At 42.7% G+C, this 27,239-nt stretch overlaps 1 protein-coding gene across 1 annotated transcript in view; it reads left to right on the top strand.

Moving 5' to 3' along the window:
- SLC27A2 (solute carrier family 27 member 2) overlaps positions 1 to 24,819 on the top strand; it is a 45,009-nt gene extending 20,190 nt beyond the window's left edge. Inside the window, exons 5-10 of the mRNA XM_002920414.4 lie at positions 11,996 to 12,190; positions 15,143 to 15,233; positions 17,098 to 17,296; positions 18,774 to 18,871; positions 23,184 to 23,314; positions 24,349 to 24,819. Coding sequence (XP_002920460.2) covers positions 11,996 to 12,190; positions 15,143 to 15,233; positions 17,098 to 17,296; positions 18,774 to 18,871; positions 23,184 to 23,314; positions 24,349 to 24,525 — 891 coding nt within the window. The 3' untranslated portion in view covers positions 24,526 to 24,819. The remainder of the gene's footprint in view (positions 1 to 11,995; positions 12,191 to 15,142; positions 15,234 to 17,097; positions 17,297 to 18,773; positions 18,872 to 23,183; positions 23,315 to 24,348) is intronic.
- Positions 24,820 to 27,239: the final 2,420 nt, after the last annotated feature.

The raw sequence follows: 27,239 nt of genomic DNA, 5'->3' as shown, positions 1-27,239 counted from the left end.
AATAAACATGTTTGTGCAGCTCTTTCAGGCTTACACACACTCACACATATAAACACTTCCACCTTTCTCCTTTCTCATTATGTTGTCTCGGATGCTAAAAACCAAAATTTGATTGGGGTTTTAGATCTTCTAAATATGTTATGATTTATTGTATAATTCATGGATGATCTCAAATCTAGAAGATACGGAGTTTCTGTTAGCTCTTGCTTCTCCCCCACCCCTGAGTTTGGGTTTGTCTTAAAAATACTTACGAGAATTTAAGGAGTGGTCAAAGTTACCTAAAAGCACCTTCAGTTAAAGACTTTTTAAAAAATGATATGAGCTTATATATAGGAAATCCTTAAGACAAAAAAAAAAAACTATTAGTACTAATAACTGAATTCAGCAAAGCAGCAGGATACGGAGTCAACACACAATAATTTATTGTATTTCTATACACTAACAGTGAACCATCTGAAAAGATAATCACAAAAACAATAACATCAAAAGAATAAAATACTTAGGAATTAACTTAACCAAGGCGGTTACAGACGTGTATAGTGAAAACTAGAAAACATGGATGAAAGAAATTAAAGAAGACATAAATAAATGAAAACACACCCCATGTTCACAGATTGGAAGATTTAATATTGTTAAAATGATGCTGCTACCCAAAGAGACCTATAGATTCAATGCAATCCCTATCAAAATCTCAATGACGCTTTTTGTGAAAACAGAAAAAAACCTGTCCTGGGGCACCTGGGTGGCACAGCGGTTAAGCGTCTGGCCTTCGGCTCAGGGCGTGATCCCGGCATGATGGGATCGAGCCCCACATCAGGCTCCTCTGCTATGAGCCTGCTTCTTCCTCTCCCCACTCCCCCTGCTTGTGTTCCCTCTCTCGCTGGCTGTCTCCATCTCTGTCAAATAAATAAATAAAATCTTTAAAAAAAAAAAAGAAAGAAAAAGAAAAAAACCTGTCCTAAAATTCATATGGAGTTTCAAGGGACCAAATAGCCAAAGCAATCTTGAAAACAACAACAAAACGAGGGGATTTACACTTCCTAATTTCAAAACTTACTACAAAGCTACAGTAATCAAAACAATATGGTACTAACATAAAGACAGACATCTAGAACAGTGGAATAGAATAAAGAGCCCAGAAATAAGACCTCATATATATTGTCAAATGGTTTTTGACAAGGGCACCAAGACCGTTCAGTGGGGAAAGGACAGTCTTTTCAACAAACGGTCCTGGGAAAACTAAATATCCACATGCAAAAGAATGAAGTTGGACCCTATCTAACATGCTTATACAAAAATTATCTCAAAATGGAAAAAAGACCTAGGGGTGCCTGGGTGGCTCAGTCGGTTAAGAGTCCAACTCCTGATTTCAGCTCAGGTCATGATCTCCCAGTCATGAGATGGAGCCCCATGTTGGGCTCAGCACTGAGCATGGAGCCCACTTGAGATTCTGTCTCTCCTTATGCCCTGCCCCTACCTCCCACTCCTGCACTCGCTTGCTCTCTCTCTCTTAAAACAAAACAAAACAAAAACTAAATTTAAGACCTAAAACAATAAAACTCTTGGAAGAAAACATAAAACAAAACTTTAAGACATTGGATTTGGCGTTGATTTCTTGAATGTGACACCAAAGGCATAGGCATCAAAAGAAAAAATAGACAAAGTGGGCTTCATAAAACTTCCAAAATTCTGTGCCTCAAAAGACATTATTAAGAGAGTAAAAAGGCAGCATACAGAATGGTAGAAAATATTTGCAAATCACGTATCTTAGAAGATATTCATATTCAGAATGTATAGGGAATTCCTAAAACTCAATATCAAAAAAAACAACCTTATTAAAATATAGGCAAAGTTCTTGAATAGACATTTCTCCAAAGAAGATATACAAGTGGCCAATAAGCACATGAAAAAATAACATCACTAATCATTACGAAATGCAAATAAACTATAGTAAAATACCGCTTCATACTCATTAGGATGGCTACTATTAAAAAAAAACACACACAGCAAACAACAAGCATTGGTGAGGATGAGGAGAAATTAGAACCCGCATGCACTGTGGGTGAGATGTCACTGGTTCAGCCACTGTGGAAAACAGTATGGCAGTTCTTCAAAACATGAAAAATAAAATCACTATGTGATCTATCAGTTCCATTTCCGGATACCATGCCCTAAAGAATGGAAAGCAAGTTCTCAAAGAGATATTTGTATATTCATGTTCATAAAGCATTATTCATAATAGCTAAAATGTGGAAGCAACCCAAGTTTCCAGGAGTGGATGAATGGATAAGCAAAATGTGGTATGTACACACAGTGGAATATTATTCAGCCTTAAAAAGGAAGGGAATTCTGCAGTATGTTATAACATGAATGAACCTTGAGGACATTATGTTAAGTGAAATAGTCAATCACAAAAAGGCAAATACCATATGATTCCATGTATATAAGCTACGTAGAGTAGTCAAAATCATAAAGACAGAAAGTAGAATGGTGGGTTGCCGGGGGCTATGAGCAGGGGAGCATAGGGAGTTATTGTTTAATGGGTATAGGGTGTCAATTTCACAAGATGAAGGGGTCACGGAGATGGATGGTGGTGGTGGTTGCACAGCACTGTAAATGTAGTTGGCGTCACCGAATTGTACATTTAAAAATGGGCAACATAGGAAATTTTGTTGTGTATTTAACCATAATTTTTAAAATCGGTCACAATAGAAAGCCCAGATTCTATGGATTTAAAGGAGCTTAAAGAAAGATCATATCAAAAAGATTTCTCAAACAAAAGTGGATGAAAAACTAGAACTAGTGGTGGAAGGCTCGGATTGATGTAATCGGGAAGTTTCTCACTCTTAGAGCTGTCTAGAATAGGCCGTCACTGGTGGGGCTAACACCCCCACCCCCAAGCAGACAACTCGTGCCTCAGCTGAGCACATAAACCAAATGACCCCCCTCTACAGACATGTCACTGCTTCTCAGGAGAATCTTGGACAACGTCAGGGAGGTGGAGGCTGCTATGCTTGTCCCCTGTCTTAATCCTATTTGGTAGCTTCGTTGATAGGGCAGAAGACTAGGGAGGACTGCCGCCAGCCATCCTTAGCACCGGAATTCAGATATGGCTCAAGGGAAGGATGCAGTGCTTAGGAGCCAGGGCTCAGGAGTCCGCAGGCCTGCAACCCATGACTGTGTGAACAGGATAGTTAAACTCTCTCACACTTTCCCATCCTCCAGCAAGGTAAACAACAGTACCTACTTCACAGGGGGCTGTGCAAAATACAGTGGCTGGCGAACTCCCTGACACTGAGTAAATACTCAACAAATAGTAGCCATTATCATCATTATCTTCAGTGCCTAAGAATGTGTAGCTCGTAGGAGGTGCTCTGTAAGTATCATCAAATGAATCAGAGAGAATTCTGCTCCACAGGCAGGAAGGAAGAAATGAGAGAAGACATTCAAATTAGTCAAGCACTTTCATCTAAGGTTGAGTGGGGGTTGGATAGCAAAGCTGCTGACTAGTGGTTTTATACTGTTTCTGTAGAAAGTTCTTGATCCACTTTACCTGTCTTCCATTGCTATATTTGAGCCTCAGCATCCAGGGTACCTGTTCACCATGGAAGTCCAGTCTGGTTCAGGTCCCACTGTGTGCAGTTGTCATCTCCCGTTTTGTGTAGCTGCTTCAACAGCAGTGCCACTTAGGAAACAATATATATATATATATTCATTGGGACAAGATACTGCTAAAGCTGAGTGTTTCTCTAGTCCAGCTAGGGACGACGCCACAGAACAGCTCTAACTGAGGCTTTATCCTGCTTGCTAGGCATGTGACTGGGGTGGAAGGAGGAGAGGGAGAAAGAAAAGGGAACCAAGAGAAAGTTCCAGGGGCCACACGTAGAAGTCTTCTTGATAGTTGGAAGGGGAAATAAGAATGACCAGAATCCTGAGACCGCTGAATAGGCTCAACTCACTCCCCTACAGTTACCTCCTGGAGTCATCTGCCTTCCCTCCAAAATTAGATAAGCTCTGTGGTCCTCTCCCAACCTAACATGTCTGTCTTTGCATCGCCTCCATTCTGGCAGAAAATAGAATGGAGGGGTATTTAGCAGCACAGGGTGGAGAGTGACCAGTTTGACCTCTCAGGGCCAGGCCAGGAGCAGGAAAAAAGAAAGGGAAAGAAAGCAGAAAACAAAAGAGGGAAAGAGAGCAGAATCAGGGAAGGTTTACCACAGAAGGTGAGTTTTCAGGGGTGCCCAGCGGCTTACCAGCCGTGCCGTGAAAGAAGGGTTTCTGGTTGCCTGGAATAGTGTGTGCAGAGTGGAATGGAGGACCTGGCATGTTGGGAGCTGCAAGCAGTGTAGAGGGAGGCAAGATGGTTGGCAGGGCCAGGTGACAAGAGCTTTGTTGTGCTGAGACTTAAATGTGAACATGACAGAGCACCACTAAAGGGCCTTCCATGGAAGAGTGATGGGGACAGTGTTTTTAGACAGTCCCTCTTGCTTCAGTGGGAAGAGGCACTGGAGGGAGAAAGGCTTCTCGGTTGAGCAGAGAAATGGAGCCTCTTCTTTTCATTCCTGTCATTGGGGGCTTTCTTTTGTCCTAAGGGAGCCAGGCAGAAGTGTAGCATATTAATTGTTAAGATCAGGGACTCTGGTGGGGGCGCCTGGGTCACTCAGTTAAGTGTCTGCCTTCAGCTCATGTCATAAGCTCAGGGTCCGGGGATCGAGCCTCACGTCCAGCACACTGCTCAGCAGGGAGTCTGCTTCTCCCTCTGCCCCTCCCTCTGCCTCTGCCCCTGCTTTCTCTCTCTCATAAATAAATAACATCTTAAAAAAAAATCAGGGACTACAGAATTTTTCTAAGATGGTGAATGCCTTCTGTCTTTCCACCTCTTAAAAGTCTCCCCAAAACAAGGAGAATAAGAAAAAGACATACAAACTGCATCTCTTAGAAACTACAAGACATTGCAACGGGAAACTACATGGTACAGAGAGCTGAAAGATGAAGGTCACTGACATCCTGGGACCAGAGAGGTGAAACCTAAGAGACTGGTACCAACAAGAAGGAAGTCGACTGACTTCCTGAAACCTGAGAAATCAGAGGCACCAAATACAACTAGAGATAGGATGAGGTTTCAGGCTTGAAAACAGGAGGATTTTGGAAAATCTGTGTAAAAAAATAGCGAGACCTCTGCTCCCCTCTCCCACCCTTGTAGGAGACCAGAGGTTTAGTCTTTGTAGGAGACCTAGAAGAGCTTTAAACTCAAGGACCCCACAAGTGGAGGAGGGCAGGGGCGAAGCACTGAAAATAGAGATTAAGTAAATATCCACTTATTAACCAGAGAGACCGCCAGTGCCCTTCCCTTGCACAGCTTCTAGAACTCCAGTGGCCAGTTTATGCTTATAGGCAAGAGAATCTAGAAGTCTAATTCTCGGGTAAAACTACCCTGCCATGGGGCAGTGCAGAGTCTACTTGGCAACAGCACTTCCTCTGCTCACAAAGCTACTCAAATATCTTTTAGTTGCCTTACTTCTGGATATGAACAGACGTCAAGCATCAGCAGACACCTGAGGAAAGCCTCCAGTAGGAAATATCATCGAAAGAACAGAAGAGACAGCATCAGTTCAAAGAGCAGGCAAAAACTTCCAAAAACTTATAATTAATATCCTCAGAGCTGTTAGAGAAAATATTCTATCCATAAAACAAGAGTAGTATGCTATTAAAAAAACCAACAAAATCTCCTAAAAATAAAAATATGATTTAAATTGCTTAATTCATAGAAAGTTTGGAAGATAAACTTGAGAAATCTTAGAGAAAGTTGGAGAAAAGATAAAGTGATGGATGTAAGAAGAAATAAGATAAGAAAATTAAAAGATCAATCCAAGAGGTCCAACATCTAATTGATAGAAAATTGGGAAAATAAAACAGAAAATGGAGAGGAGGATATTATTAAAGAAGTATTACAAGGAAACTTCATGAATGGATGAAGAAGATGTGGTATATATACACACTGGAATATTAGTCATAACAAAGAATGAGATCTTGCCATTTGCAACAACATGGATGGAGCTAGAGGGTATCATGCTGAGCCAAGTAAGTCATCAGAGAAAGACAAACACCATATGATCTCACTCATACGTGGAATCTAAAAAGCAAAATGAAAAAATAAGCAAAAAAAGAATCATAAATACAGAGACCAAACTGGTGGTTGCCAGAAGGAAGGGGGATGAGGGGATGAGTGAAATAGTGAAGGGGATTAAGAGATTCAAACTTCCAGTTATAAAAAAGTCATAGGGGTAAAAAGTTCCACATAGGGAATATAGTCAATAATACAGTAATAACATTGTATGCTGACACTAATCATGGTAAGTAGTGTATAGATTGTCAAATCACTCCATTGTACACCTGAAACTAATATAACATTATGTGTCAACTACACTTTAATTAAAACATAAACAAAACTTTAAGAATAATATTTTTAGGGGCATTTGGGTGCCTCAGTTGGTTAGGCATCCGACTGTTAATCCTTCCGCTCAGGTCTTGATCTCAGGTTGTGAGTTCAAGCCCTGTGTTGGGCTCCAAGCTGGGTGTGGAGCCTACTTAAAAAATAAATAAATAAATAAACAAAGTGAGGGCTTCAGAGGGGAGGGGTTGGGGGATTGAGATAGGCCAGTGATGGGTATTAAGGAGGGCACATATTGCATGGTGCATTGGGTGTTATACGCAAATCATGGAACATTGCATCAAAAACTGGGGGTGTACTGTATGGTGACTAATATAACAAAATAAAAATTATTAAAAAATAATAATAACAACAATAATAATATTTTTAAAAAGTGAAATGAAAACAATAATGGTCAACCTATCTGTAAAAATTAAAATGCTGAAGAGAAATAGCTTTTTAAAATTAAAAAAATAATTAAAAAGGAAAGAAAACTTCCCAGAGCTTAAGGACAGATTAAAAGAGCCAAGTGAGTACCCAATAAAATGAGTGGAATTTACAATTTTAAAACTAAACTGGGATGAAACATAGACTACCAAAAAAAAGAGAGAGAAAGAGACAGAGAGGAAAGAGTCTGTAAGAATATTATTTGACTTGGCAACAGCAACACTGTAAGCTGGAAGACAAAAGATCAGTGTCTTCAAAATTCTTAGTAAATAGTATTGCTTATCCTAGATAACGATTGCGATTGCGAGATAGGATCGCAAGATCAGGTCTTCTGATCAAGACCTGAGTGGAAGGATTAACAGTTGGATGCCTAGCCAACTGAGGCACCCAAATGCCCCTAAAAATATTATTCTTAAATGCAGTAAGGATATTTTCAGACATTCAAAGTCTCAAAATAACTTACTTCCTATACACCCTCCTTTAGGAAGTAACTAGAGAAAGTGTTCCATGCAAACAGGAGAGTGAGCAGAGAGAGTGGAGGTCCCAGGATCCAGGAAGGTGAGGCAAAGGGAATGCCCAGGCCTGGAGAGCAACCAGTCCAGACTGGAGCAGAGGGCCAACAGGAAGCATAAAGGGACAAAGGAAATTAGAGCATCTGGTGGGTTTCACCATGAAGAACATTGTATTTCAAGGCTGTGGGACAGCGAAGACCTGTGAAAGAAACTAAGAAAAGGAAGCAAATGGGCAGGTGGCAATGAATTACAGGGGGAAAAAAATTGCCTCAAAATTTGATGAGAGTATATTCCTTGGTTCATCAGTAGTGTATGATGAGAAAAATAATGTGAGCACTGAATATTGACTTAACCAAAAATTGGGATATTGGAAAAACTGAAGAGAATAATAGAGACCTTCAACTTCCTCCAGCACAATAGAAAATCAACAAATAACCTAAAATTAATGAACCAGAAGATAGCAGTCTAAGTATGTAATTTAGAAACCGGAGAGACGAGGAAGGAGCTACAAGAGTGGACAGTGCCTGCCTCTGAGTGGTGGAGCGGAGGCAGAGGGTGGAGCAGGCAAGTGGGGTGACGGCATCCGCCATTTAAAAGCCCTTCAGTGCTTTGACTGTTAGAATGTTAGACTGGGCATGTGCCACTTTTTTTTTTTTTTTTTTGAACTAAGGAAAAGAGTTCTCTCCACAGTCACATACATTTGGATTTGAATCTTGGAGCAACGATGTTGCCACCTGTGTGATCTCCAACAAATTATTTTAATCTTTTTGAGACTCTGATGCCTCAAGTGTAATTGAGGCAAGTATTTTTTTAAGTAGGCTCCACACCCAGCATGGAGCCTATTGTGGGGCTTGAACTCACAGCCCTGAGATCAAGACCTGAGCCAAGATCAAGAGTCAGAGGCTTAACCAACTGAACCACCCAGGCACTCCTGAGGCAAATACTTTCATTACCTGTCACATTTCAGTAGGGTTCTATAGAAACTTGAGTAAGACATAGTAGTAAAGCCCTTGATAAAAGTTTTCTGTTTATTTACCTGGTACTTTCCATACCTCTCTGGATACCCTGACCTCTCACCCTTCAGCCATAGATTTAAGTGCCCTGGGTGTGTCTGCCTGTGGACTCACCTCTCTCATGTAGAACCAAGGATTTGATCTTTGTTAAAGAAAAACAAGCAGGTGATTCTTGACCTAAAATACAGCTCCCTTGAGGAGTGAATCTGGTGATGTGGACACACGGTTTCTCCTTCAGGCAAGGAAAATTCAAGTCACACCCGGTACCCTCAGCCAATGGTGAAGAAAACTTGGGTGAGAACCAGACATCGCAGAAGGTTCCAGGTCTCCCAGTTTGTGTGCACAAACACTACCCGCTTACAGCCCTAATCCCTTCTGCTGGTGTAATAAGATCCCTCAGTTCATCATGAAAACCGAGCTCATACTATTGTGACTCAGCCCAGCTAATTGCCACCCGCAGGTGACAGCTGCACCTGTGAGGCTGGCCTGCTGCCCAGGCACCCGCGGCACCTGCCGCCCCCTGCACCCTAGGCCCCGCCCTTGTGCTGATGTCCGGGCCATTAACTGTCAAACAGGGAACTTGAGGGCGCCCCAGTGTACGTTCCTCCTCCTTTTACTGCAGCGATTGCACTGCATGCACAGCACAGGTGTGGGCCCTGCCGATGATACAGTGATCTATTCGGCCTCAGTGGTCTTTACAATCTCCTGGGGGAGGTAGACATTCACCACCCATCAGAAGAGGAGATGATCTGAGGGGGTGATTATGGGCTGCATATGGATTTAGGAAAGTCTTGGGTTTACACACTGGAGTGCTACTTTGGAGCTTCTCACACAGGCCTGGGAGCAGGCAAGCCGCAGGTCAGGAGGTTATCTTTAAGCGAAAGTCAGCGTTCTTCAAATATGTATGATGTTTTATTCTTAGAGGGGCAGTGAGGGACAGCAGTGTGGGAGGCGAGGGTGTCTCTGAAAAGCTGACAGTCCTTAACTGAGAATAGTGCCTTATCACAGGGTGACCCTGCAATTCACTGTCCAAACGGGGACCCTTGAGAGTGAAAGGAGCATAATTAATAAACACATCAGGACCACAGGCAACAACCAGGACTGGCCCTGACAAGCCAGACATATGGTCTCCCCACTTACAGGTACTTTGTAATTCTAAAAGGGAATACAGATAGTCCCCAACTTAGATGGTTCCACCTACGATTTTTTGACTTGAGTGGTGTGAGGGTGTTACACACTCAGTAGAAGCCATATGCTGTGTTTCGAATGTTGATCTTCTGTCAACAATAGATACTCCGATCCTCTCTCCTGGTGCTGGGCAGCCGCAGTGAGCCACGGCTCCCAGGCGGCCACACGATTACGAGGGTGAACAGCCGATACCCAGACAACCATTCTGTTTCTCCATCGATTCCATGGGCTGTTCAATACTGTATCATAAAATAAGCTTTGTGCTGGATGATTTTTCCCAGCCGTAGGCTTGTGTACGTGTTCCGAACACACTTAAAGTATGCTAGGTTAAGCTATAATGTTCGGTAGATTAGGTGAATTAAAAGCATTTTTGACTTACAGCATTTTTAATTTATGGTAGGGTTACTGGGAGGTGATGCCCCCAGAAACCGGAAGTTCCATAGATTTAGTGACCTCTGCTCCTAGGGAGCTGATTAACAGATTAGGTTCCCACTCAGAATGTCAAGGTGCATGCAGGTGTAAAAGGCTTCTCGGGGGGCGCCTGGGTGGCACAGCGGTTAAGCGTCTGCCTTCGGCTCAGGGCATGATCCCGGCGTTCTGGGATCGAGCCCCACATCAGGCTCCTCCGCTATGAGCCTGCTTCTTCCTCTCCCACTCCCCCTGCTTGTGTTCCCTCTCTCGCTGGCTGTCTCTATCTCTGTCAAATAAATAAGTAAAATCTTTAAAAATAATAATAATAAAAAATAAAAGGCTTCTCGGGAAACACTCCTGAACACCCTGGTTAAGAACGGCTGGCATGAGACCCCTGGGCTCTACACATTTCCTCCTCAGAAAGGCCACACAAGGGACGCAGTTTTTACGAGTGACCAGTATCTGTCCACCTCATTGGTTAGGACTCCTGAAAAAGCTTCACCACCTGCGTTTTGACCAAGGAGCTACTGAAAACTGAAATGCACTTACACTGCTCCCCTGACCCGCTGCCTCCTCTCGCACAGAACTCGATCCACATTTTGTTTTGGTTTGGTTTTTACCCATCATCCAGAGAACAACCAGTCTCTCTATGCCAACAGCTCTTTTCCAAGAGGAACTGTTACTCCAAAATAACTTCACAGTGACTTCATAGAAGAGAAAATAAGGTAGAAAATGCTCTTCAGAACCTTTGTTCTTGTAAGCAAAATGTTGTCAGATCCAAGAAATTCACACTTGATGTGAAAATCCTAGTTACCAAGCACTTGTACCCATTCCATTCCATTTCCTGTTAAAGGTCATAGAAAATTGGTAGGTTAAAATTATCCTTGTGTACTTTTTTCCTCCCACCAGACCGTGATCTCCTGGAGGACGTAAATTGCCTTATTAATATAAAATATCATTGAAATTACTATAGATTTGGACATATTTGTAGGGGCCTCACAAGTGATTGTGGTTGAATGGAAAGCCCCCTGGTCCTAACTCCACCTCTCCTGCTGACACAAGCTCTCCTTTCAGTTCTTACACTCGAAACAATTTTTCCTTTGTGACTTTTATTTATAGCAAAGCATATTCCTCCCAGGCCACCTGAGGCAACTGGGAGCCAGCTTCCTCTCTCTCTTCCCCTTCCCAATCCCATTGGGACAGTTTCATTGTTGTGGTACAGCTTTACCTGGTTTTGTGACCTCTGGGTCTGTGAAATGAGGACATGATCATGAGTTCTCTCTAGGGAGCTTGGCTGGCTCAGTTGGTTAAGGCTGGCTCTGCCTTCAGCTTGGGTCATGAGCCCAGGGTCCTAGGATCGAACCTAGCCCCTCACCCAGCTCCCAGCTCAGTGGGGAGTCTGCTTCTCCCTCTTCCTCTGCCCCTCCCCCACTCGTATTCTCTCTCTCTCTCTCAAATAAATGAATAAAATCTTAAAAAAAAAAAAAGTCTTCTCTCCAGTCCCCTAACAGTAATGATTCGGTAGAAAATCATTCTCTCTCTCCTTGCACTGTGTTCCCAGCTTTCTTCTTCCCCGTCAAGTGAAGATTGTTGCTTCGGATTCTCAGTCTTTGATACATCTTTCCCATGTGACCCCTCCTTTCTGTCAGTTCCCTGAGATTCACCAGCCCCACCAAGAAAACAATCAGTACATTATTCTAGCTTCAGATTGGATATGGATTAAATGTTGGCCTCACTTAGTTCTATCAAATTATCTTACCTTGCCTTTTAAAAATCAAAATAGGAAAAGCCAAGTCTTTTGGTTATTAAATCAGAGTTCTCGCTGTCAGCCCAAACGGCGTGAGTTGGCAGGGAGGAGGCATAATGTGTGTGAGTCACAGAAAAAGTGTGCACTAAGAGGTGAATCCATAACCAACATAAATAGGTAGAAACGTAAAGGCATTTACAGGTATAGAAGCACGGTTCTAATTTGGTCTCTCCTCCTCCTACCACAGAAACCAAACGATCGCGTCCATAAAGTGAGACTAGCAATAGGAAATGGCTTGCGAGGAGATGTGTGGAGGGAATTCAACAGGAGATTTGGGGACATTTGCATTTACGAGTTCTACGCTTCCACTGAAGGCAACATTGCCTTTATGAATTATACGAGAAAGATCGGTGCTATTGGGAGAGTCAACTACCTACAGAAAGTAAGTACATCGGAGGATGAAAGCACATGTAGCTGCTTTTCAGAATACAGGGACTTCTTAAAATCTGTGTCGTACAATGTTCTTAAAATTTCATGTGGCATCAGAGCCATGGCCTATCTGTGTCACCGAGAGAGAGGATCTGCTCATTCCCTGTGACAGTGAGCGCCAAGTGACGGCCCTTTAATTTAAAAATCTCAATTTCTCTTACTATAATGACCTATTAGGCCTTTGCTATCTGCAACTTATGCTAAGGCTTCCTGTTGCCATTTACACATGTGGAGGCAAAAGTCAAGAAGGCGGCCAGTTTGGTAAGTTTATCACGCACTGTGAGCGTGGGGTTTCTCGTTCATGGTCATGTCACAGTGACCCGGATTCTAGGATCTCACAAACATTTGATTTGCCTGATTACTCCACCAAAAGACAGTTTTTATTTTCAGCCAGCTCACATAGCAGTCTCTGTTCCCTCTCAGGCATTCGTTGCCTGGGGTCTCCAGACTGTCTCTTCGCCTGTTTTGTGTTTGAGCAGTCAGTCTTCTGGGTGACCGACCCCCTGTTTTTCAACAATCCCAGGAATATTCAGTGAAGGCTGAGCCTCAGCTGGCTTGAGCAGTCCCTGCTGTCGTTATGCCTCTGGCAGCCCTTCTGGCCTGGCCATCAAACTGTTACACCAGAGTTCCCTGGCAACATGTGTCCCCCCGGGGAATGACGGGAATGACGGGCAGAGGACAAAGGACAGGAATTTGTGTGCATAAGAGATCTGCCTGGAGAGATCAAATTGCAGCACCTTGCATACTGAGTGAACTGAGCAAGTCACTTCTGCTCCCTAGGCCTCCATTTCATGTTTGTAAAACAGAGCTAAAAAGAGAAAATGTAGAGCCTAGTGCCTGGCCCAAACTCCGCATTTATAATAAGGGAAGAGGGCTGTTGAAAGAATTAAATAACTTAGGAAAAAAATCCTTAGAAGATATAGCCCAATGCCTGTCATATAATGGTCGTGAATATTTATTAGCTATAGTGCTTAGTGTCATCCCATTCCTCACGGTCTGGCCTTATCTCAAGGCATTCTCAAGCCCCAGGAACCTCTCGGACACTGAAAGCCACACCTATGCGACACAGGTCCCGCCACGGTCCTCCACACCTGTGCCATCCAGAGCAGTGGCCACTATCTACGTGTGGCCGTTTCGATTTAAATGATGTAAATGACATTTTTAATTCAGTTCTTTATTCACACTGGCCATATTTCACATGCTCGGTAGCCGCGTGTGTTTGGTGACTACCGTGTTGGGCAGTCCAGACGTAGAGCATTTCCATCACTGCAGAAAATTCTACCGGGCAGCACTGCTACAGGCTGAGAATCTGTTCCTTACTCCCCACTGCAACAGCACCTGGTAAGGTCAGTCTTCTCTAGCTAGCTTCAGTTCAACCTGCACCAGCCCAAACCTCGGGGACCCAGTAGAATGCAGTTCAGAACAAGAAAGGGTAGGCAGCTGAGTTGATCGAGACATGGTACAAGATATCTATGTCGTTACTATTGACCCTCAAAAAAAGATGAGTGGCAAGGAAACTTGTTTTAAACCAGACTTGAGGACCTTGGAAGTCAGTGCTATGTATTACTAGTTCTTGGCTTCTCGTCCGTTGATTGCCGTGTTTTATTGTCAGTTTTTCTGCTTTAAATAAGAAGATATTTTTTTAACTGAACTAAAAGGGGAAAAGATGCCCCTGCAACTGATATGGAAAGAAGCATTAGTGACCACCCCCAAATTTTTTACGCTCTTGCAAATAAACGAGATCTAACATTGGCTGACTATGAATGCTACTTGCTTTGTAATGATTATCTGCTACTATGAAAGCATATGATTGGTTAACTTATCATATAGACTTAAATATAAATTTAAAATGGACACAGTCTTCCTGGCTAATAATTACTTAATACTGTCATATTTAGTAGGAAAAATAAGAGTAGAGAATATTAGTAGAGAAAATAATATTAGTCTCACTGAACTACATAAATTTAAATTCTTATGCCTTTGAAATGTATATGTGAAATATGGTGGAGTTTTAATCATCTTATAGCCATGGGCATGAAATAATTATACCACTGAACCTTAAATATGTTGGAAAACATGTGGGAACGTGAAACACCTAACAGTGGCATACAGGTTTTTAAAACCCACTTGTGATATGTCTACCAAAACACATGTATGGGAGTGTTCACAACAGCATCAATTGTAGAAGTCTAAAACTAGAAACGATCCAAATGCCAGTTCATAGGAAGATAGATCAATTGTGGTATATTCATGCAAGGAAAATCCCGTGGCAATTAAAAATAAACCATTGGGGGGAAAAAAACATTAGCGTGGTTAGATGAGTAACAGACATTATACAGAGTGAAAGCCGCAGGACAAAATCGTATACTTGATGTCCTTATCTCATTTATCTGAAGTGTAAGACTAACTGATGGTGATAAGTTAGGATAGTGGTGGATTTGACAGAAAGGGGCAAGAGGAGACTTTTGATGGTATTTGGAAATGTTTCTTTCTTGGTCTGGGTAGTAGTGACGTATGGATGTGTCCATATGCAATTTTATCAAGCTGGGCATTTAGGATATGTGTACCTTTTGGACTTAACGGACTATACCACAATAAAAAGGAAAAGATGTGAAGGAGTTTGTATTTAAAATGATATATTTTGGGGCGCCTGGGTGGCTCAGTCGGTTCAGCGTCTGCCTTCAGCTCAGGTCATGATCCTAGGGAGTCCTGGGATGGAGCCCTGTGTCAAGCTCCCTGCTCAGCCCTGGGTGGGGGGGGTCGGGAGGGGGGTTTCTGCTTCTCTCCCTCCCTCTGCCCCTCCCCCTCTTGTGTTCATACGTGGGCGCGTGCTCTCTCTAATAAATAAATAAAATCTTTAAAAATGAATAAAATAAAATAAAATGACATATTTTAATTTTGCTAGAGAGTCATAAGTTACAATCTGATTAAATATGATGTGGAGAAAGATGAGCCTGTGCGAGATGGAAATGGATATTGCATCAGAGTCCCCAAAGGTACGGGCGAGTTTTGTTCAATTAACCTGGGTTTTTTTCTTACCTTCATCAAGTGACTGTTAAGAACTAACATATCATTGCTAAAATGAATACATGGTAAAATTTTTTCAAGTGGGAGAATAAAAGAGATTTATTTAAGTACCCTCAGAAATAGTTACAGAAATTCCAAAAGGTACTAATTTACCACTACATGTAACATAATTATACTTTGAAACCTAGTTTAACAATTTCCTGACTATGAGGTATTTTGTGGAAAGGGATATGTAATTACAGTTGCAAAATATAGTTCACTTTAGAGGGTCTTTACCTTCCAGCTTAAAATACTGTGCATTTGTCTAATGATGTGTGTAAATCACTATTCAGTAAAAACACTAGTATTTTTAGAATTACAAATGTGTGGCCACCTAGAATTCTGTATTTGAGTGTACAGAGTTTATATGTGTGTATGTGATGTGTACGGGTATACATGCACGTGGGCATGGAAAGTGACACTTCCTACAGCCAGCTTGTGGCCAATGGCAACAGTTGTTTTGTTTGTTTGGTTGGTTATTTTGGTTCCTTTGTTTTTTGTTCTTTAGCATTCACCACTTCTTATCATTGTGTTATTCTGCTCCAAAGCTAGGCATTTTTTCACATTTCTATCAAGAAATGAAAAAAGCAAAGTTGCTAATTGAAAATTTTCATGACCTCTGTCACTCTCACTCTCCCATATATCTGAATTCAGGCATACCCTACATGTTCCAAAACCCCCTATTAAAGCCAGACTTCACACACTTAAATATATATGGCAGGGAAGGACAGGTTTTTAAAAGCATTTCCTTAGTTTGGTGTTATTTAGATTTTTTTTTAAAAGACATGTGTCAGCCACTTTAATATAAAATGTGACCAAAACCCAATTACAAGAGTTCTAAAAGGCATAGAAAAACCAATGAGTGTCCATTTTATTATTGTGTATTGTGTAAAACTGATGAATCACAGACCTGTACCCCTGAAACAAATAAAACATTATATGTTAATAATAAAAAAAATAAAATAAGGAAAAAGAAAAACAACAATAAACTAAAAAAATTTTTTTTTAATCTGGGAATAGTCTGAAAAAAATATGTATATGCTAATTGCAGCCCAGGGTTAATTTAATAACTGGGGCAATGTCCTTTGGCAGGACTTAGGGTTATGCATATGAGGGACATGCATATCTTCTGTAAAATGGGATAAAAATCATTTGAACACAGTCACTTTTCAGAGAATTTGAAGGTCAGCTTGAGGAACAATATATATATATGGAGGTTCAAGATCTAGAATTTGGAAAATCTGTGCATTTGGTCAATCAAAACAGATTGAAAGAGAATTTTATAAGTTTATGTCTTGGAGATGCTATAAAATTAAGATGGGATGATGGGGATATTTCACTTGTGAGTTGTCTTAAGTTGTAGAAAGTTAAAGGTTGAGGTAAAGGAGACAGTATCTTCCGTTTGTAAGTTCAAAAACTGTTTCCTAATAATATATGCAAATTATTGAAATGATAAGCATCTGAATGTTGCCACTGTACACAGAAAATGAGGTCAATGTTGCGCTAGCTTTGTGAACGATTTCTAACACAGGTAACTGAAAATGCAACTTGAACAACATTGCACTACCTTTTTCTGAGGGTATTTTAATTACAAAGAAAGTCTTTAATTTTTTCATTGTTGAAGACAGGCTTAGTGCCAGCCTCTGTAAGGTTAAAAATGGTATTGGTAGCAGGTTTAAGGGCCGTGTGTAAAGATGTCCATTTTTGAGTGTATGGCAACAGTTTTAAGAGAATGTTAATAATAAAATTCGCCTGCTGCCAGCAGATAAAGTAACAACTTTCTTTCTGTCTTAGGTGAGGTTGGACTCCTTGTTTGCAGAATCACAGGACTTACGCCCTTTACTGGCTATGCTGGAAAAAATACTCAGACAGAGAAGAAAAAACTGAGAGACGTCTTTAAGAAAGGAGACATCTATTTCAATAGTGGAGATCTCTTAATGATTGACCATGACAATTTCATCTACTTCCATGACAGAGTTGGAGATACTTTCCGGTTGGTTTCTTTGAATTATTGAGCCAAAAAACAAACACATGCACAATTTGGCTGACTCCTAAATTGAAATTGCATTCTACTTTGGCTACAGCGCTCCTTTTCCTTCTATCTCTTGGTGTGTCGGTTCAACCGTCTGTATTCCCAGAAAATAAGGAGCAAAACAAAGGAAGTGTCACTGTGCAATGCCCAGACAACTTGCTTGAGGAACACCAGATGAGGAAAAGGCAGAAAACCTGTGCCCAGTTTTTGGAGCCTAATACCCCATCCAATTTCTCTCATTTATCCTCAGTTATTACCAGACACTTGTACGACAGCCAGGGATTTTCACACTGTTTCCAATCATGGGGTCTTTCTTCAGATAAAATCAAATGCAAACTAACGTAGAGCTGATCTAGCTGAAGAGGAAGTGAAGGGTTCTGGGCCCTGCCTGCTTCCCTCCCTCCCACGCTCCAGCCCTAACCAGGTGGTTTCCCACAGAAACCCGAGTCAGCACCTTGAAGATTGACAGTCATCACAATAAGACCATGAAACTAATTCCCAACCACTGCATGGTCCTCCTGCCTCATGACACTTTGGTTTAATCAGCTTCCTTCCTATGTAAGCTCCCTGAGGCCAGGCCCTGTGTCTGCTGGTTCACTCCCAGCACCTACCACAGGTGCTTGACACACATGATCACTTTTTGCATGAATGAGTGGAAGTTGTCTGGCTGTAGTAGGAAGAGCAAGAGTATGAATGAGGAGAACCAAGCTCCTAAGCTCACCTCTACCCCTGATCAGCTGTGCTATCAAGGCAGGTAGCCTTTCTCAAGCCCGGTTCCTTCACCCTCGAAATGAGGGTCCCAGTGATCCTCAGGGTTCCTCCCATCTCTAGTATTCCATGACTCAGGATCCATACTATGATTTTATGCCACCTTCACGCTACTAAAAAGATACTTCTGGGAGATCTAAAGTTTTTTAAACGTAGGACAAATTTTAACTTTTTCAAGTGGACAGGTAGCACCTGGCACTAACATTATAACCTCCCTGCAAATAAAGTATGTCTCCTATTCAGAGCTTTCCCTTTGCCATGGGACCCTGAAATTCAAGGACGAAATTCTACTAAATTGAATTAAGCAACCGAAGTTAGTAAGAAAAGTGAGAGACCTAAACACAACAAAAAATCATTGAGATTTATTTTTTACTTCCTGGGCCTTTCTTTGGCCAAACCTGTATTTCAACATTGGAACAACATCATTCTTTGTATCATGTTTCATGTGGCGAGATTGGAATTTCCCATTTTATTATTTAGTCCTATGCCTTTGGCTTTTGTTTCTCAAGCAGGTTGCCTTCCCATGACGGAGTTGGGGGGATTTGGGGGAAGAGATGGGAAAACGAGTGTAGAAACCCTCCAGAGGTCTGGAGGCAACACCATCTGCTCTGTCATGGCAGACTGGCCAGGGACCACCAGTAACCTCTGCTAACCTAGCCTTTTCTTCCAGCTGGAAAGGGGAAAACGTGGCCACCACTGAAGTTGCTGATACAGTGGGACTGGTCGATTTTGTCCAAGAAGTCAATGTTTACGGAGTGTCCGTGCCAGGTATGCACAAAATGTTATGAGTCTAAACCTTATGCCTAAACTCATATAGTAACTGAACATATTTTGAACCCCAGAGCAAAGTTTGTCATCACTTTTGCCTGCCAGCTGGAGAGTCAAATATCTCATCCAGCCACCTGGGAGTAAGGGGCTGATGTCTGATTTATATTCCATTGTAAGTCAGCCAAGTCAGTACATCTGAACGTGGCCTCCTTCTGTGGTTCAGCTTCCCAGCTGTTCTTGGGCTCTCAGGCAAGTCAGATCTCTCCAAGATGCAGAGTCCCACGCTGCATTTGGCACACCTCGGGAAAAGATGTGTCAGGCTTGATGGCTGGAAAATGGTACCTTGGCCTCTGAACTGGGAGTCACAAATAAAAACAAGTATAGTTGCTAGGAGAAAAAACTGAAAAGGAGCTAACTTTGTCCAGACTTCTTTTAAAAGAGGTCCTTGAACTCAGCCCACCCCATGAGTTTCAGAATCATCACACAGAGTGGGGTCACCAAGCCTTCTTCTGCAGATCTGCTTCTGCCAGCAGAGTGGGGGGTGCTGAGGTCTGACTTTGGGTCCTAGGCTCCAGTACCTGCTGGCTGTTTGACTTCAGGCAAATCACTAAAATTAGGGGTAATACCAGCCCTGCCGTTGAGATTGTCAAGAGAACTCATCCATTTCAATTACATAGATACTCAACACCTGTTTGCCAGATGTTTACATGAGTGTTGTCATGAGAAGAAATCATTTTAATTATAGATGACAGAGAGGATTAAAACCTCCAAATCACTGTCCAAATATAAGGTGGTAGGGATATTATTAGTATTCCCCCAGAACTCAGTATTTGGGATTCTCACCTATTTTCAAAAAGGAAATCCAAAAGTCTCTCTTTACTGAGCTGTGATGGTTTCCTGTGACCTTGTGCTGTCTTTAATTTTTTAAAGAATATTTGAGACTTTCTCTTGCCTATTCCCCTCCAACCCTTTGGCAATGCCACGATGGGAAGTGCAGCCACATTTCAGGTCACAGAGCGTGAGGCATACAGCACGTTTCTCGTGTTGGGACTTGGGCTGAATTCACACAAGGGTGCGTGTACTGGTAGTCCACCATCATGGCATGCTGGGCTCTCACAGACCCCACCCGAAATGTTGCATGCACTTCCAAATGCTGGATTTAGGTAACAACACAAAAGAATGTGTATGAGAAGGTGAGAGAATCTGGAAAATAGAATGGAAGGATTGAATCCACTGCTTTTCGGAGTGGTGTCCCTGGACCAGCAGCAGCAGCACTTGGGAGCTTGTTCACAATGAGATTTCTCAGGCCGACCCCAGACTTACGTTCTGGATCAGAATCTCTGGGGTGGGCCCTGGGGAGCTCTGTCGGAACTAACTGCCAGTGAATCTTAAAACAATGAAGTGTGATTTGGGGGTGATGAAGACGTCCTAGAACTAAATACGGGTGATAGTTGCACGACGTTGTGAATGTATGAGATACCACTGAATTGTACACTTTAAAATGGTTAAGATGATGAATTTTACGTTATGTGTGTGTGACCACAATTTTTTTTTTAAATACTAAATTCTGATGGGGCGCCTGGGTGGCGCAGTCGTTAAGCATCTGCCTTCAGCTCAGGGCGAGATCCCAGAATCCTGGGATCCAGCCCCATATCAGGCTCCTCCTCTGGGAGCCTGCTTCTTCCTCTCCCACTCCCCCTGCGTGTTCCCTCTCGCTGGCTGTCTCTCTCTGTCAAATAAATAAATAAAATCTTAAAAAAAAAAATACTAAATTCTGAGAAGGACTGAAGCCTCATCCAGCCAATCATCAGAATCAGCTGAGAAACTTTCAAGTTTTTACTTAAATTCCAGTTAGTTATCGTACAGTGTAATATTAGTCTCAGGTGTACAGTGTGGTGATTCAATCTGGGAAACTTTTTAAAGCCCAGATCTAATGGATCAGAACCTCTAGGGTTTGGGACTTAGACTCTCCATGTCTTCTTTTAATCCCCAAGTGACTCTAACAACCAGTAAGGTTTGGGAGTCACCAATCTAGAACAAAAAGAAGAGAAGGCTAATGGTTTTCAAATGATTGTAAAGCAGTCAGGTAGAACAAGGAGCAGGTGTGCAACACCAGGGAACAAACTTTAGCCTGAGACGTCTCCTATAACCAGAGACAGACAACAGAAAAGCCTGTCTCCTGAGGTGGGGAATGCCAGCGACTGGGGCGTGTAAGGAACTGGATGTCCATGTGAGATCCTATGAGAATTCTTGTGGCATTGAAAGATTAGAGATGAACCAAGAAGTGTCTCTCAGTTTTCAGAGTCTGTGATTCCCAGGGCCATGCCTGCAGCTAGCTGGCCTGCGAGGCTCACAGCCAGCCCCATTCCAGCATAGAAATGTGGCAGGGCTATCTAGAATAAGCCAGTCTACCAGAGTGATTCTCAGCAGCAGAGAGCTCAGCAAGACCTTCACACATCTCAGCTGTACCAGGAGGGCACTCCAAAGTTTGGGTCCAGTTGACTTTTATTAGGTGTCACAGCAGAACTTCTCAGCTACTCTCTAAACTTTTTTGTTCTCAACAGAACTTTCTGCAATGATGAAAATGTTCTGTGTCTGCACTGTCCAGTATGGTAGCCAGCAACCACCACAAGGCTGCTATGCACTTCAAGTGTGGCTAGGACAACTGAGGAATTTTTTATTGGATTTTATTATAATTAATTTTAATAGCCAACCAATGGCTACCACACCAGACAGTGCAGCTCTAGGCTGCACTCTGGCCAAAACAGCTGTAAAGTGAAACCTCCCCGGAGCTAAACTGGCCCCAAACAAACCCCTGGGAGCCCGGGCAGAGACCTGAGACCCGACAGAGCTATTCGCATCTCAGTTGGGCATTGCCTCTGTCAGAGCAAGAGGCAAGGAGCCAGTCAGCCCTGAAGATTTCTGTTGCATCAGCCCCTGCCTTGATTCTAAAAGAAGCTTATTGGAGACATTCAAGATTCCTGAGATGGGTGCTCGCAACGGAGCTCCCCAGGACCCCTAGAGAAAGAGGGCCTGGTGCCCTCCCTCCCTCCTTCAGCTAAGAGGCAAATGGTATAGGGGTACATTTCCTTTCTTTTAATGTTTCCTCTTGTTTCCTACCTTCTTTAGGCCACAGGTAAACACACAATCACCATGGGAGAGGTTTTGAAAGCTGGGGCCCAGGTGACAAAGGACGGCTCCTTCCCCTCTCTGATTACAGCTAAGTAGTTCAGGGAAGTGGACCTACTGGGTCTGCTGGATCAGGTAGAAGACGTAATAAGACCTAATTACCACTGTCCTCACAAGAAAACAGCGTAGTAATTGTTCTCAACTCCTCTCCATTTACGTTGCTGCCTGTCGGGGAGGAAAGAGCTGCTGGCTTTGCTGTCTCTGTGGAGACACGGCCTCTTTGGAAATAAAGCTTATCAACGGGAGGAAGCACAGCAGCTCGCCCTTGCGCCTCCCATCACCCTCCCAACCCATAGCTTCTCTGAAATGCAGATAGCTGGGGCTATTAAGAAACTTGATTAAATAAATAAGTCTCAAAGGTGGTGTTTGTGCCCTGAAGAACAACGGACCTGACCCTGCACCTGGAGTCCACTGGTTCATGACAGGGGAGCAAGGACTTTACATGGGAGTCCAAAAAACCAAATTCCCTGAGCCACCAGCGGGACCAGTCTCCCACTCAGGTGTTTTCATGTAGGTCGCTAAGAAGGATGACCGCTGCAAGCACAGGATTGAGACAATCTCTGCCTATTATTTGCTGTGTGAATTTGAACAAATCCCTTAATGTCTTTAAGCCTCAAGTTTTTTTGTCTGTAAAGTGGAGATAACATCTCTACCTCTGGGTAAGGCTGTTGTGAGGGTTAAGTGGGGTAGTCCATAAAGCACACTTAGTATAGGGTCTGGCATATGATAAAGATTTAATCAGGGCCCCTGGGTGGCTCAGTCTGTTGAGCGTCCAACTCTTGGTTTCAGCTCAGGTCATGATCTCACGGCCTTGAGATCAAGCTCCGAGTCGGGCTCTGAGCTCAGTGAGGCATCTGCTAAAGTTTCTCTCTCCCTCTCCCTCTGCCACTCCCCACTCTCGCTCTAACGTGAATAAATAAATCTTTAAAAAGAAGATTTAATTAGTATATAGCTCTTGTTGTTGTCATATTCACTTTAGGATCACTTCAACATATGTCGGAAATAAAAATTCCAATTATCCAAAAGAAACCCGTGTCCTGATGTTCTCAGTCCCCTCTTCTTTGAACCAGGAAAGCATCATAAATAGTACAACGCATCTAATGTTTTCTCACTTTATTTCTAGGTCATGAGGGTCGAATTGGGATGGCCGCGATCAAAATGAAGGAGAACTATGAATTCGATGGAAAGAAACTCTTTAACCATGTTGCCGATTACCTGCCCACTTATGCAAGGCCCCGGTTTCTAAGAATACAGGTGAGACCTCTTGCTGTCGAGTCCAATTATCCTCTCTTGGAGACTGCTGTCTCTTAGGGAACAACTCCTTTCTACCATGGCGACCTATTAACCAAATTTTCACTACCCCTACCCTGGAAGCTCAACAAGGAAGCAGAAATGCCAGAAAATAGAACTAGCAGAAGCCAAATCTGATCCCTTCTCCCCTAAAATGACAGACCATTTCACTCAGCAGCAGTATTAGCAGATAACTCACAAAGTCTGTGTTTGATGAGGCATGACAGACACTTAAAATAGAAATGCTCCGACTCTCCTATTTGTTGTTTCCAGTTTTAAAGAATGGAAAAATCCACTGAAGTTCTACACCTTTCTACGGTGTGAAATTTAATTGGGCATCATTAGCCGGTTGGAACTATCAAAGGCTTAACTATCACCACCAGAGGGATTTTGTTTTTCCTTTCTCAAGCATTAACCCATTGGTTAGCTTAACACTCTCACTTTTGGACTATGAGAGCTATGATTCTATTGCTGAAGACTTGAGAAAAGAAATATTAGATTACCTGCTATTGCGGAAGTTACAGGGTTATTTCTGTTGATGTCCCTAAAGCACTGACATTTGCTTTACGACGAGAATGGCTGAGAGACATGAACGCTGAAATACCTTCGGATCAGCCATCACCTATCAACCGAAGAAAAAGAAAAGCCGTCCATGTGTAGATGATCCCTAGCCCCACCCCACCATATATCAGGATATTCTAGTAACACCTGGAGCTCAATAAGCAGCCAGCCACTCTGCTCTGCCTTTTACCCTCCGCAGCCCCTCCTGCCCCACAGGTGATTTTAAAGCCACAGGGGAATAAAAAACTACCTCCACAGAGCAACCCCCCCAGCCAAACAGAAGGTATTGATACTTAGAACTGCCTTTCACAGCTTCCACCTGAGCCAGAGATAGAGATGTCTGTGGGTTGCCAGCCACCCCCCACTTCTGCCCCTTGCCCTGAACCCCAACTGTTTACAAAACATTCCAATAATGTGGACTGTTTGCTGTTTTTCAGGACACCATTGAGATCACTGGAACTTTTAAACACCGCAAAGTGACCCTCATGGAGGAGGGCTTTAACCGTGCAGTCATCAAAGATGCCTTATATTTCTTGGATGACAAAGCAGAAATGTATGTGCCGATGACTGAGGACATTTACAATGCCATTAATAATAAAGCTCTGAAACTCTGAATATTCCTAAGAGGCTAAGTCACATTTTCAGAAAGAAACTGAATGAACCTAGTACAGCCACTCGATGTAATCCAACCTTAATTTGATTGAAGATTGTGAGATGCAATTTTTTTATGCATTCCAATAAGGGGAGGGTTTTTTAAATTACACCTGAACCTTCACATGTGAAAATATTTAGAGATAAGTATTTTTTCAGTTTGCACCTACCGTTCATATTTGCAGAGCAAGCTTGTTAGAGGGTGCATTTTTTAAAAAATATAATAAAATAGATGAATGCCAACAGAAGCGAGGGCATTGTCTCTTTCCTGACTCTACTCTCAATGCAAACCTGAGCAACTTTTCACACGGTGTCCTCACTCATAATGATAATGGCATTCTACGTTTAAAAATAAAAGTGGCAAGAAGTTGAAAGGTGAGGGGGCTGGGTCACAAATGAACAGTCCAAAGGAAATCCAGCTCCAATGTGAGGCCAACTCTCCCTTCCTAATAGCATCCAGGCCACTGTCTACAAACTGCATTCTCCAGCAAGTGCGAATGCCACCTAGAGTCTTTGAAGGAGCCCAAGCCAACAGCATCAGAATTCTATATGTAGAAAGTGTTAGTAGATATTTTTTAACTACATCAAGGATCGTACGCTCAACTGTCTTCAGGATTCACATTAGTAATGGGGTTGAGAGACATAGGTCACGAATGTGGCAAACTTGAGGGCAGCCAGGACTTCGCTTCAGTTAGCTGATTATTGTCATGTGGGAATACAGCTCAGGTACTTCTAAGACCTGATTACTCAGAAAACAGAAACCCAGCTATTCATGTGAATCCCCCGGTTCTTTAAATGTGAAGCCTCAGATTTTATAAGACTTCCACATACCTGAACAAAATGTATCTGTGGACCAGATAAGTCCCCGATATCCAGTTAGTAGCCCCCAGTCCCATGTGCTTCTCAAACCTGAGCTGGTTTCCCTCCACAGCCGATCTCTTGCCAAACAGCCTGTTTAAGGACCGAGGCCCCTTGGGCACAACGCCAGAAGGTTTGGACACTTTGTTTTTGAAAATATCACATTGTGCAATTATGTGACTTCTGAACTTGTTAAAGTGGATCTGGTTGTAAGCAGAGGTTATGTCAAAGGGTGTGTTCTCAGATGAGAGGTCAACACTTACACTGTTATCCAGAACATTAGTTTGCCTGTAACCAGAGCCTACCGGGGCCTGACCACCTTTGAGCCACATTTTAGACTTTCCAGTTAGAAACTCAGAAACTCTCCCTCCCAGCCTGATGGCTTTCTCAGCCTCCCACTTCCCCAGAGCTCTGTGGTTCTTGCCAGGTACCACAGGCCCCACTATGATGGATAGAGGCACCAGCACAGTAGTCTCAATACCTGGGTTCACGTGCATGTACATAAAAGTAAGCCATTACCTGTGGCAGACAATCAATTTGAAAGACTAATTTTTCTCTTTTAGAAGGGTCACAAATTGTGCCTATAAAAATATCTGCACAAATCATCATTTGAAGGTACAAATGGATATTTTTTAAAAACAGAAGCTGATATCCAGGTAAATCATTCAACAGGTCTCCAATTTCAAACATATTGTTTGGAAATGTGTAGTCAGTGCACAGATAGGATGTTACAGGCACCAAAATAATCTGGGAATAAAACTAGGAGATGTCAGCATGTAAAATGGAAGCTAATGAGAATCACTATAAAAATGGGTAAGATTAGCCAAATGCAGTGACATACCCAAGAGATGACTGTTCACATGTTGTTCATTTGCACATCCACTCCACAAGCATTTAGTGGGTGCCTGCTCTGGACCAAGAGATGAGCCGAGGACTAGTGTGGTAGTTTTCTAAGCCTCTATGAGGAAGGAAGTCAGGTCAGAACTTCAAGGAAAGCTGACCAGAATGACCCTTAGAAGGAAGTGTCAACATGAAACTTTACGCTTTTGATAAAAACTCTCTCCTTGACCAAGCTCTGGCCAGGCTCCTCCAAGCCATCTTGTCGACCAGGCCTCAACCTTGGCCTATAAAGACTTAAACAAACACTAACATAGGCTCTCATGGCTCAAGGCCACAACCCCAGGATGATCCTGGCTCCCCTTAAAGTACCTGCTTGTGAAAAATCAAGGCCGCCAGAAGTATTTACTGTTGGTTCCACTCAACACGTAAAGACGGGCCTGTTTCCCAGCCCCTGTGGGAGGGTAGGAGTCTAACTTCAATAAGCACCAGTTAGCAAACCCAGATGGATTTCACACGGACCCGTGCCCCCTTCCTGCTTTTTGTCATTTTTCACTTCCCTGACTGTCCTGAGCCCCTGCTTGCCTCCTTCCCTACCCCCTCATTCCCCTATAAAAGGCCCAATCACCTCTATCTAAGTCAAAGTTGAGTCTACTTTATTCTGGACCTTTTTCCCTACTGCAATAATGTATTACTGATTAAAATCTGTCCTCTTATTCGACGACAGGGTCCGGAAAGAGATAAAATATACAATTTCCTAATCTAGAGAGGGAACCTTGAAAATACTGAAGGACCGGTGGGGGAAGGGGTTACTGGACTGTGAACTTCTGATCAAGTATGGCATGGTGGAAATAGCACGGGCTTTACTGAAGACAAGGAGACCTGGCTTTGCCCACTTACAAGCTTTTGTGACCGGGGGCCTCAGTCTCCTCTTTTATAAACTGTGAGTCACCGTGCCTGACTCAAACTGCATGCCTTCCTC

This window comes from Ailuropoda melanoleuca, chromosome 5, assembly GCF_002007445.2.
Source record: "Ailuropoda melanoleuca isolate Jingjing chromosome 5, ASM200744v2, whole genome shotgun sequence".
Lineage (NCBI taxonomy): Eukaryota > Metazoa > Chordata > Mammalia > Carnivora > Ursidae > Ailuropoda > Ailuropoda melanoleuca.
The sequence above is the reverse complement of the archived record's forward strand: the minus strand, read 5'-3'. Positions and strand labels throughout refer to the sequence as shown.